This window comes from Gallus gallus, chromosome 33, assembly GCF_016699485.2.
Source record: "Gallus gallus isolate bGalGal1 chromosome 33, bGalGal1.mat.broiler.GRCg7b, whole genome shotgun sequence".
Classification (NCBI taxonomy): Eukaryota; Metazoa; Chordata; class Aves; order Galliformes; family Phasianidae; genus Gallus; species Gallus gallus.
Window position 1 is genome coordinate 2,691,823 of NC_052564.1, and position 12,795 is coordinate 2,704,617.

Sequence of the window (12,795 nt, forward strand, 5' to 3'; positions counted from 1 at the left end):
TGGGAGCTGAGATCAATGATATTCTGATGATTTCTTTATCGATTCAAAGAGCCAGATTACTCTTGTCCATTAGGATTGCCACCCAGAAGACAAAGGTAGAAAACAAAGAAGAAATGTGATGAACAGTATTGGTTCACTGGAATTAGAATTACCATAGGAACAACAAAGAGGGAGTGAGGGCAAAAAAGATGAAATAAAGGCAGTCTGAGTTTTCCATTTTACTGATGCCGAAGCAATATGTCTCCAAACAGTGTCCTGAGAGCTTGCTTGATCTCCTGGTTCCTCATGCTGTAGATCACGGGGCTCATTACTGGAGGTACCACCGTGTATAACACTGCCACCACCAGGTCCAAGGATGGGGAGGGGATGGAAGGGGGCTTCAGGTAGGGTAGGCAAACATGCAAGTGGTGACAAACAGGGAAACCACGGCCAGGTGAGGGAGGCATGTGGAGAAGGCTTTGTGCCCTTCCTGCTCAGAGGCCATCATCAGCACAGCCCTGAAAACCTGCACATAAGAGAATAGAATGAAAGAAAAACATCCAAAAAAATATTAAGGTACTAAATATGATGATTAGAAATTCCCTGAGGTAAGAAACAGAGCAGGAGAGCTTGAGGATCTGGGGGATTTCACAGAAGAACCAGTTGATGGCAATGCCTTGGCAGAGTGGTTGATGGCAATGCCTTGGCAGAGTGGCAGTGAAAATGTATTGGCAGTTTGCATCAGGGAATAGAGAACCCCGGTGCCCCAGGCAGCTGCTGCCATGGTGGCACAAGCTCTGCTGCCCAGGAGAGCAGGGCAGTTATCCAACTGAGGCAATTGCAGGCATCTCATCCCTAGATGGAAACCCTGGGGCTGAAATGGGATTCAGCTCCCCACGGACCCACAGGAGCTGGGATTCCTCTGGTTCAGTTCTGGTGTGCACAAGGAGTTGCCTGCATGTGAGCTCCTGCTCGGAGTCCTTGGTCCTTCAGCAGGGAGTCAGTTGCTCACACACAGACCCTGGGTGGTGACCAAGGTGCCATCGGTGCATCTGGATGTATGCTGGTGCATGTAAAGTGTGTGGGAAATTCCTGTGATAGACACCTCCTTCCTGAGCATCAGCTGAGGGCCAGAGAGGAGATAGAGGTATTCTTGGCCATCCTAAATGACAACAGACCCCTGCATTTGGGCTGCTCAAGTGTGCATTTTTCACTTGTCTCCATAGAGTATGCAGAGTTATGCAGCTGACTAAATGGATGAGCTCATGAAAGCAGAGCCAAATCTTTTTCTCTTCTTCAACAGCTGCATATTCTGGACCTCAAGGCACTACAAAGCTAACACACATGTTTATTCAACTGATGAAACCTCAGTTTTAGTGGGCTCTTACATGAATGGCATCAGAAGCAGCCGAGTGTCATGCCAGTTCCCTGGGCTGTCCAGCACACTCACATGCAGCTCCAAATGCAGCATAGGGCCTTCAGGAAAGCCATGCCTTAAGAGTGTCCATGCTGCTTGGACAAGCCTGAGTCCCACAATGGATCTAATGTCTATTTACCACCTTCTGAATACAAATATCGTAAATGAGCTATCCAGCCAGGCTAAATCCAATGGTGCTTCTCCATTAGGGTGGTTTCTTATGTGTTTTTACACTAATGAGAAAACCAAAACATGCTGAACTAGAAATTTCCGTACGGTAGCAAGCCTGAGCACTTGTTTGGACCACAGGGACATGGTTAAATGGCTACCAGAACTGGACTGAAACACAAAAGGGATAGTGAGTCTTTATGATGAATGGGCGAGGAGACAAGGAAGGGCGACTGCCCTCTGTGAGGGTGCACTGAGCTCTGCCTGCGGATGGCAGAGCAGCCAGGTCAGAGAGAAAGGAAATGGCCAACAGAGGAGCCCAACAGTGTCTGTTCCTGGCTTCCTGATCAGGAAGATCAAGTGGAAGGTGCCCTCTCCAGACAGATTGGAGCCTCATGTTGCCAGTCCCTTGTCCACATTTTGGGCCCTTTTCACTCTAGTATCTGCTGCAGGGACAGCACAGCAGGGCATACACCATCCAGAAGATCCCTGGAGGGGACATATGGCAGTTTCCTTACCCAAGCCATAGAGGAACCAATGGGGAGAGGTACTCTGCTGGGTACCTGTGGGGAATGCTGTAAGAAAGATGTAGGCTGCAAAAGGAAGGCTGGGGAGAATGTGGGCCACAGTAGAATGGGGCAGGGAACCTGGTGAGACAGGACATAGAAAAGTCTCTGATACTCCTTTCCTTCCTGACCTCACCGTTTATTAGTTGGACTGGGCTTCTTGGAATCCGAGGTGCCAGAGACAGAAGGGAAATGTTGGTGCAAGGCTGATGTGCCCTTGGTGATAGAGGAGACGATCAGGGAATGCCTAAGCAAACAAGATCCTGAGTTGGAAGAGAGTGACAGGAATCACAGAATCCTTGAGCAGATTGGGTTGGAAGGACCATAAATACCAGTTCCATCCAGTTCCAACTACCTTGCTGTGGGCAGAGCTGTCAGCCGGTACATCTGGATGCCTGGGGCCCTTGACATCATCAACATCTGCAGGGATGGGGCAGCCACAACTTCTCTGGGCTACCTGTTCCACACCTGTACCGTGCCTCACATCAAGATCTCAGAAATGTAAGGAATGCCTTCCAAACATCAGATGTAATGTCCGTGGCTGTACCTCCCCCACATCCAGATGAGGCAGGAAGAGAGAAGACCAAAGGAAAAGTACAATCTGAAAGCTTTTTAAGTATCTCTTAACTTATTCAGGGAGCCTGGTTCCATGTTTACATGAGCTCTTGGTGTGAGAAAACAGAAAGTGGAAGGCTAAGAAGAAGTGGAATAGACTGCAGCATTTTTACAGATTACGGCATCACACTTACACACACACACACAAAATCAAACATACATAAAGTATACAGAACCATCACTGGGAATCATGTGAGGCAGATGCACACTTTATTGAAGCTGAAATAGTGCATATTTTGCAACACTTTGCTGAGGGCATTCTTGACCTCCTTGTTCCTCATGCTGTAGATTATAGGGTTCAGCGTTGGAGGGAGAACAGAATACAGAAATGACACCATCAGATCCAGGAATGGGGAGGAGTTGGAGAAGGGCTTCATTTGGGCAAAAGAGCCAGTGCTGAGAAACAGGGAGACCACGGCCAGGTGAGGGAGGCACGTGGAGAAGGCTTTGTGCCGTCCCTGCTCAGAGGGCATCCTCAGCACAGCCCTGAAGATCTGCACATAGGACACAACAATGAAGACAAAAAACACTAAGGCTAAACAGACACTAAAAAGGAGAAACCCAACTTCCCTGAGGTAGGATTTGAAGGATTTTGAGCAGGAGAGCTTGAGGATGTGGGGGATTTCACAGAAGAACTGATCCACAGCATTGCCTTGGCAGAGAGGCAGGGAAAATGTACTGGCAGTGTGAAGCAGTGAATTAAAGAATCCAATGCCCCAGGCAGCTGCTGCCATGGTGGCACAAGCTCTGCTGCCCAGCAGGGTCCCGTAGTGCAGGGGCTTGCAGATGGCAACGTAGCGGTCATAGGACATGATGGTGAGAAGGCAATATTCTGCTGAGAGGAAGAAGACAAAGAAGAAGACCTGTGCAGCACATCCTGCATAGGAGATGACCCTGGTGTCCCAGAGGGCGTTGGCCATGGCTTTGGGGAGAGTGGTGGAGATGCAGCCCAGGTCGAGGAGGGCGAGGTTGAGGAGGAAGAAGTACATGGGGGTGTGCAGGCGGTGGTCGCAGGCTACGGCTGTGCTGATGAGGCCGTTGCCCAGGAGGGCAGCCAGGTAGATGCCCAGCAAGAGCCAGAAGTGCAGGAGCTGCAGCTGCCGCGTGTCTGCCAACGCCAGGAGGAGGAACTCGCTGATGGAGCTGCTGTTGGGCATCTGTGGTTCCTGGGCATGGAGTCCTGTTCAGGGTGCAGGAGATAATGACAAGACAAGACCATTCTCAGTGACACTCATCCCACCATTTCATAAAGACATTTTTCTTTTAGGACAGTGTTCATTTAGTTCCATCACTTGAATTTAACTTCATGAGGTTCATGATTCTATAAGAAGTAGAAGCTGAAGGAGCTTTAGCCTTCCTCTCATTTCCTAATCATATCCCAGCCTCCTGGATATTTTCCTCATAGGAGCTGTTTCCATGTCTCATATCTTTACCCTGTCTGCACTCAGGGTGCCCATTCCTAAAGCTGTGCACTTCAATGTCTCTTAGGGAAAGCTGGCTGTTTGCAGGGTAGTTCCATGTTCACGTCAGCAGAAAAAACAAACAAACAAAAAAATAAGGATGATTATCTCATCTGTTGCTGTCTTTTGGGATAGGAGAGGCTGATAGCACATGAGGAGATTGCTCATATAGCAGCAGATTGAGAGAGGTGCAATTCAGGAGTCTCAGAGCTGTGATCATACTTGACAGCTCCTTTCAGATTTCTGCCTCCAACTCCTTCCCCTTCCTTAAGAACAGTAAATAGAAAATCCCTGCCTTGTCTCTCCTCTTGCAAAGTGCTCTTGGAAACATTGTAGGGTTCAGTGTAGCTGTGATCCCCCTGCCCCAGGCAGCATCTGTGGCAGCAGAAGGCCCCTGCCCTGCTGGGGGGCTCCTTCCCCCCACACGTCTCCCTGCAGCGCCCTGGGCAGCTCCCCGGGCAGGCTGAGTGCTGAGCCTGGCAGGCGGCAGAGTCCCTGCCCCGGCACACAGCCCCTGGGGCACAGCAGGGACCCTGCTCTGCACCACAGCCCTGGGCACCCAGCTGCACCCCCGGCTGCACAGCCTGCAGCCGTCCTGGGACATGCAGCCCTCAGGGCTGTGTTTTGACACTGCAGCACAGAAGCCCTCAGCTGGAACAGGTCTTTCTCTGCAGTAAAGAAACATGGAGCCCCTTCAGCCAAATATGTAATGGGATGTCCCAGAGTTAGTGATCCCTACAGGAAAAGAAGATACATTGCCTGGAACAAAAGACTTACCTTGTCAAGGATAGTGAGAAATGCACCTCCAGTGAGCTCTCAGCCTGCTATTGTGCCACACAGCCTGTAAGCTCTCTTTCTTCTCTCCTCCCCATCTCCTGATGATCGTGCCCCCAGCCCTTTTGTGCTGTACAGAAGAGCTGCTCCTGGGCACAGCTGTCTCTCTGCGGCACTGCCCACTTGTAGGAGTGCCCCAAGACCCAGGAGCCTGACCCAGCTCAGCAGCAGAGGATATTTTTATCCTTCCTACTCATTTCCCCTGAGATGTCTCTGGGTCTCCATGGCCAACAGCTCCTGAAAGACAAGAGCATTGTGACTGTACATTGAAATCTGCTGTATTAACCACCAAATGATCAGTGGACATGGACCAATTCCAGATGTATGGTTAATCCTATCAGAGAGGGTTTGCTGTAACAAAAAGAGCGCACAGACCAGGACAGGGAGCGGTGGGCTTCCCCTGGGCAGGGCAGTGATGCAGCTGAGGCAATGCAGGCATGGTGTCTGTGTGTGAGTCTCTCATCTGAATGTTTGGTCTGTGTTCGGTGGGGTCTCCAGTGTTCATGCAGACACTCAGTGATAACCAAGGTGCCTGGGGTGATCCTGGATGTGAGATACTGCTTGTAAACTGTGTGTGAAATCCCAATAGAGTTAGACATCTCCTTCCTGAGCATCAGCCGAGGGCCAGAGAGGGGATAGAGGTATTCATGGCCATCCTAAACGACAACAGACACCTGTGTTTAGTGCACCTCAAGCTGCCTTTTTCCACCTGTTTCCATAGAGCATGCTGCATTATACAGCTGACTAAATGGTTGAGCTCATGAAAGAAGAACCAGATCTTTCTCTGTTCTCCACCTCCTGCATATTCTGGAGTTCAAGGCAATAACACATATCCTTATTCTTCAACTGATGGAACCTCAGTTTTCTGTGAATGGTGTCAGAAGCAGCCTAGTGTCATGCCAGTTCTCTGGACTGTCCAGCACACTCAAATGTAGCTCCAAAAGCAGCACAGGGCCTTCAGGAAAGCCATGCCCCAGGAGTGTCCGTGCTGCTTGGACAACCCTGAGCCCCACACTAGCCCAACAAACAGCTCAAAGACTGTTGATGTAGTCTACCTAGATTACAGCAAAGCCTTTGACACTGTCTCCCACAGTATTCTCGTGCAGAAGCTGGCAGATCGTGGCTTGGACAGATACACCCTTGGCTGGGTAAGGAACTGGCTGGAGGGCCGGGCCCAGAGAGTGGTGGTGAATGGAGTTAAATCCAGCTGGCGACCGGTCACGAGTGGTGCTCCCCAGGGGTCGGTGCTGGGGCCTGTCCTGCTTAATATCTTTATTGATTACCTGGATGAGGGCATTGAGTGCACCCTCAGTAAGTTTGCAGATGACACCAAGCTGGCTGGAAGTGTTGATCTGCCTGAGGGTAGCGAGGCCTTACAGAGGGATCTGGATAGGTTGGATAGCTGGGCTGAAGCCAATGGGATGGGATTCAACAAGAGCAAATGCCGGGTCCTGCACTTTGGCCGCAATAACCCCAGGCAACGCTACAGGCTTGGGGCAGAGTGGCTGGAAGACTGTGTAGAGGAAATGGACCTGGGGGTGTTGATTGATGCTAGACTGAACATGAGCCAGCAGTGTGCCCAGGTGGCCAAGAAGGCCAATGGTATCCTTGTATCAGAAATAGTGTTACCAGCAGGAAAAGGGAAGTAATTGTCCCCCTGTACTCAGGGGACACTGGTGAGGCCACACCTCGAGTACTGTGTCCAGTTTTGGGCCCCTCACTGTAAGAAAGACAATGTGGCCCTGGAGCGTGTCCGGAGGAGGGCAACAAAGCTGGTGAGGGGTCTGGAGCACAGACCTTACGAAGAGCGGCTGAAGGAGCTGGGATTGTTCAGTCTAGAGAAGAGGAGGCTCAGGGGAGACCTTATTGCTCTCTATAACTACCTGAAGGGAGGTTGTAGTGAGCTGGGGGTCAGCCTCTTCTCTTGGGTGACTAGTGATAGGACTAGAGGGAATGGCTTCATGCTGCACCAGGGAAGATTCAGGCTGGACGTTAGGAAATACTACTTCTCTGAAAGGGTGGTCAGGCACTGGAATGGGCTGCCCAGAGAGGTGGTGGAGTCACCGAGCCTGGTGGTGTTCAAAGAGCGTTTCGATGTTGAGTTGAGGGATATGGTTTAGTGGGAACCATTGGTGAAGGGCGAATGGTTGGACTGGATGATCCTGTGGGTCTTTTCCAACCTTTGCGATTCTATGATTCTATGAATACTGAGCTAAACAAAACACCGTAAATTCATGGACAAATGTTGTGTTAGAGTAAAATTCATCTTCTTATTCCACACACAAGGAAATAATTGTTTATTAGATTGTTTCTTTGCTTACAGCTGGCACCTGGTAGATAAGTGTGTTTCTGTAACTTAGCAACCTTCACTTCAGTATCCAGAGAGCTCCTATCGGAATGGTCTGGAGTTCAGCAGTGACCAAAGCATTCAGAAGTGAATCATTACCCGAGCTGCAGTGACACAACAGATGGGGTCAGACAGCAAGAACAGGAATAACTAACTGGTACACAGCGGCAATTTAGGAAGTTATCGATAAGGATCAGGAAAATAGGTCAGAAGGTGAGACAACAAAGATGAAATGCAAACATCACAAATCACTTCAATTACAGTATATAGGTGAGGAATAAGTGGGATGTGAAATCCTAACTGACTGTGGGCAGATTTCTGTGTTGGAAATCTATTAAAATATACAAAATATTGGTCAAATGTGTTGTGGGTTAGGTGTAGTTTCAATTAATATACTAAGGTGAAAGAGACGCTGAATTCAGTAGCTGTTCCCAAGTGTGCAGAGAAACCTGTATTTGATACACAGCCATTAACACACACAATTTGTTGTCAGTGGGTTTTACGCAAGGAGGGAATAAAGTGCTTTTTGTGCCAACCCAGGAATTGGTTAACAGTGTTTTCTCCCCCATCCTGTTGAGGAGGGGCAGTGACAGAGCAGCATGGAGGGCACCTGGGATCCAGGCAAGGTGAGCACAGCGCAGCTGAGCGCTGAGTTCCAGGGTGCTTTAGGGGTCCCAGCCCTGCAGCACGGTGTCTCCGTGTGCCTTCCCTCCTGCAGGACAGCCCGACCCCACAAACCCATAGGCAGCCCCTGGCAGCTCTGTGCAGGCACTGTGTGGGGCAGCATGCGTGCAGTGGTACAGAGGTGTGCCCCCAGCACAGCCCCTGACACCACACATCCTCCTTCTCACAACACCTACTTCCTCCCCTTTATTTCATCTTCCTCTTCATCACAGTGCCACCTGGCTCACCTTTTAGCTCTTTTCCCCCACTTTGGCAAATTTACATTGCTTGTTTTGCCACAATCAGCAACTTTCTATCTTGGTGCACTCTAACTCCAAACAGTTTATACCAAACCCAAGAACAAGTCCTTGCACCTGGTGGAGGCAAAGAAAGAAGCAGTCCGTTGTGATTTCAGTGCTTCTGTGAAACAGGGTCATTGATAAAGACAGGGCTGTTCACACACCAAGTGAAGCTAAACTGGGAAGTTATAGGATGAGCACACACTGATTCCTTTTGCTAAAGTAATATATTGGCTATCAATGTATAGGCTAATATTTTGATAGTTTTTGCTAGTCCAGCCCATATCAGCTTCACAGTGCCTGCTGCCATCTCATTTGCCTGCAGAGACAGAGATGGAACACAGTGGCTGTGGGAGAGTCAGCACTGACCCAGAGTTCATATGGGCTCCAGAAGAAAGAGAGCAGGGTGATGCCTCAGTAGAAGTGGAAGGAATAAAACACAAGAATAGGTACATGATAACCACTAATGATTATTACACACACAAACATAACTATGAACAGCAAATAAAAATGTATGTATTAGTGAAAATAAATAAATAGTATAAGCAGAAAGGAACATCAAATAAGCCCATGATGGAGAAGACTGTGAATCATTTGCAGAGACAGATGAGTAGTTTATCCCTGAAATGAGTCCACGATATAATTTTCCACACTGCATCCTTGAGCTCCTGGTTCCTCAAGCTGTAGATGAGGGGGTTCAGGGTTGGAGGCACCACCGAATACAGAACTGCCATCGTCAGATCCAGGGATGGGGAGGAAAGAGAGGGGGGCCTCAGATTGGCAAAGAAGGCAGTGCTGAGAAACAGGGAGACCACGGCCAGGTGAGGGAGGCACGTGGAGAAGGCTTTGTGCCGTCCCTGCTCAGAGGGCATCCTCAGCACGGCCCTGAAGATCTGCACATAGGACACAACAATGAAAACAAAACACGCAGATACTAAAGAAGCACTGACCCCAAGAAGCCAAATTTCTCTCAGGTAGGAATCTGAGCAGGAGAGCTTGAGGATCTGGGGGATTTCACAGAAGAACTGATCCACAGCATTGCCTTGGCAGAGAGGCAGGGAAAATGTATTGGCAGTGTGCAGCAGAGAATTAAGGACCCCAGCGCCCCAGGCAGCTGCTGCCATGGTGGCACAAGCTCTGCTGTCCAGCAGGGTCCCGTAGTGCAGGGGCTTGCAGATGGCAACGTAGCGGTCATAGGACATGATGGTGAGAAGGGAATATTCTGCTGACATCAGAAAGGCAAACAGAAAGACCTGTGCAGCACATCCTGCGTAGGAGATGTGCCTGGTGTGCCAGAGGGCATTGGCCATGGCTTTGGGGAGAGTGGTGGAGATGCAGCCCAGGTCGAGGAGGGCGAGGTTGAGGAGGAAGAAGTACATGGGGGTGTGCAGGCGGTGGTCGCAGGCTACGGCTGTGCTGATGAGGCCGTTGCCCAGGAGGGCAGCCAGGTAGATGCCCAGCAAGAGCCAGAAGTGCAGGAGCTGCAGCTGCCGCGTGTCTGCCAACGCCAGGAGGAGGAACTCGCTGATGGAACTGCTGTTGGGCATCCGCGGTTCCTGGGCATGGAGTCCTATTCAGGGTGCAGAAGATAATGACAAGACAACGCAATTCTCAGAATCACTCATCCCACTGTACTCTAACATGTTTTCATTCTCTTAGGACAATATTCCTTTATTACCATAACTTGAATTTATTTTCATGAAGTTCTGCATTCCAGAAGCAGAAGAACCTTATGGAGCTTTTGCCTTCCTCTCATTTCCTAATCTTATCCCATCTCCCTGGATATTTTCATCTGCTTTCATGTCTCATCTCTTTACCCCAACTGCTCTTAGAGCCCACAGTGCCAACCTCTGTGTCCTTCAGTTTCTGTTGGATAACGCTGCCTGTTTGTAGGATAAGTGTGTTATTCATGTCTGCAGAAAACAGCAATCATTTCAACTGGTTCCATTCTTCGAGAAATGAGAGGCTGAAAGCACATTCTTTGTGACTGTATACAAAAGAAGTGATTGATTAAAGTACAATTCAGTAGGTTCTGAGATATGTTCAAAGTTGACAGCCGATTTTAGATTTATGCCTCCAGTCCATTTCACTTCCCTCAGAATAGGAAAGGGAAAATCTCAGCCTTTTTCCTCCTCTTGCAAAGTGCTCTTGGAAACACCTTGTGGTGCAGTGTAGCTGTGAGCCCCCTGCCCCAGGCTGCAGCTGTGGCAGCAGAAGGCCCCTGCCCTGCCCTGCTGGGGGGCTCCTTCCCCCCACACGTCTCCCCGCAGCGCCCTGGGCAGCTCCCCGGGCAGGCTGAGTGCTGAGCCTGGCAGGCGGCAGAGTCCCTGCCCCGGCACACAGCCCCTGGGGCACAGCAGGGACCCTGCTCTGCACCACAGCCCTGGGCACCCGGCTGCACCCCCGGCTGCACAGCCTGCAGCCGTCCTGGGACAGGCAGCTGTCAGGGATGTGCTCTGACGCTGCAGCATGGAAGCCCTCAGCTGGAGCAGTTCCTTCTCCATGATTAGCAAAAATGGTATGTCTTCAGGCCAATCTCCTATGGATTGTCTCAAATTCAGTGATCGCCCAATAAAAGCAGCTGCATTGCCTGCAGCAAGACTTACCTTGCCAAGAGCTGTGAGCAGTCCTCCTGCAGTCAGCTCATAGGCTGTTCACACCCCATACATCCTGTAATCTCTCTGTCCTTTCTCTTCTATCTTCATGTCATCTGCAGAACATTCCCCCAGCCCTGCTGTTCTGTGCAGAAGAGCTGCTCCTGGGCACAGCTGTCTCACTGCAGTGCTGCCCACTTGTAGGTGTACCCTGTGCCCCAGGAGCCCAGCCCAGATCAGCAGCAGAGGATGACATATTTATCCTTCCCACTCATCTCCCCTGAGATGTCCCTGGGTCTCCATGGCCAACAGCTCCTGAAAGACAACAGCATCATGTCTATGCTTTGAAATCTTCTGAATTAACCACCAAATATCCAGCGGACAGTCAGCAATTCCAGACATATGGTTAGTCGTACCAGAGAGTGTTTGCTGTCACAAAAAAGGCACATGGAGAAGGACAGGGAGGAGTGGACTTCCCCTGTGCATGGCAGTTGTCCATGCAGTTGCAAATGCAGCTCAAGGCCATCAGGAAAGCCATGCCCTACGAGTGCCCGTGCTTCTTGGACAACCTTGAGCCCCACAGTGGAGCTTATGCCTTTATGCCACCATCTGAATACAAAAATCAAAGATGAGCTATCTTGCCAGTCTAAGTTCAATGACACTTTCCAACTAGGGTGTTTTCTTATGTGTTCTTACACTAATGAGAACAGCAGCACATGCAGAGCTAGAAATGTTTGTACAGTTGCAGGCCTGAGGTCTTGTTTGGACCACGGGGACATGGTTTAATGGCTTCCAAAACTGAACTGAAGCACAAGGGGGATACAGAGTCTTTATGATGGATGTGTGAGGAGACAAGGAAGGGCGACTGCCCTCTGTGAAAGTGCACTGAATTCTGCCTGGGGATGGCAGAGCAGCCAGGTCAGAGTGAATGGAAATGGCCAACAGAGGAGCCCAACAGTGTCCGTTCCTGGCTTCCTGATCAGGAAGAGCATGTGGAAGATGTTCTCCACAGACAGATGGTAACGGTAGACCTGGTCAAGCACAAACAAAGAGGGAGCGGACTAGAAGAGGTCACCTGGCAGCAATGCAGAGACTTTGCTCAGTGTACCTGCTGAGATGAGCTTAGGAATGTTGGAGTTCAACTGCAATTGAATGTGCCCAGGCATATCACAGACGAGAAGGGCTTGTAGAAATATGTAAGCTACAAAAGGAAGGCTAGGGAGAATGTGGGCCCAGAGAAGAATGAGGCAGGGAACCTGGTGAGACAGGACATGGAAAAGACTCTGATACTCCTTTCCTTCCTGCCCTTGCTGTTAATCAGTTGGCCTGGGCTTCTTGGAATCCTAGGTGCCAGAGACAGGTGGGAAATGTCGGTTCAATGCACATGTGCCCTGAGTAAAAGAGGAGGTGATCAGGGAATGCCTAAAAAAAAAGGGATTTCAACTTGGAAGAAAGTGACCGGAACCACAGAATCCTTGAATGAGTTGGGTTGGAAGGACCTTATAGACCATCTAATTCCAACTCCCTTGCTGTGGTCAGGGCTGTCACACAGTAGATGTGGATGCCTGGGACACGTGACATCTTGAACATCTCCAGCGATGGGGCAGCCACAACTTCTCTGGGCTACCTGTTCCACACCTGTCCTGCGCCTCACATCATGATCTACAAAATGTCAGGAATGCCTTCGCAACATCAAATGTAAATCTCTCTTTTAGTTTATTACCATTCATGCTGTACCTACTATTCAGAAATGATGTAAAGAGTTACTCTCCTCCTTTTTTATATGAAGAAACCATGTCTGGAAGGTGGAGGGAAGGCACTATCCAGAGTGGTGCCTCCAACACAAAAAAAAA

General features: G+C 49.8%; 2 protein-coding genes and 1 pseudogene across 2 annotated transcripts; all 3 read right to left on the reverse strand.

Moving 5' to 3' along the window:
* Positions 1-218: 218 nt before the first annotated feature.
* On the reverse strand, positions 219-832 carry LOC121108009 (annotated as a pseudogene).
* A 2,101-nt stretch (positions 833-2,933) lies between these two features.
* Positions 2,934-4,126, reverse strand: LOC121108010 (olfactory receptor 14A16-like). The gene has a single exon (XM_040654666.1). It carries the CDS (start codon positions 3,900-3,902, stop codon positions 2,934-2,936), a length of 969 nt encoding a protein of 322 aa, XP_040510600.1. The 5' UTR covers positions 3,903-4,126.
* A 4,812-nt stretch (positions 4,127-8,938) lies between these two features.
* LOC121108011 (olfactory receptor 14J1-like) lies at positions 8,939-9,910 on the reverse strand. Its single transcript, XM_040654667.1, has one exon. The coding sequence runs from the start codon at positions 9,893-9,895 to the stop codon at positions 8,939-8,941; it is 957 nt and encodes a 318-aa protein (XP_040510601.1). The 5' UTR covers positions 9,896-9,910.
* Between the last annotated feature and the right edge of the window lie 2,885 nt (positions 9,911-12,795).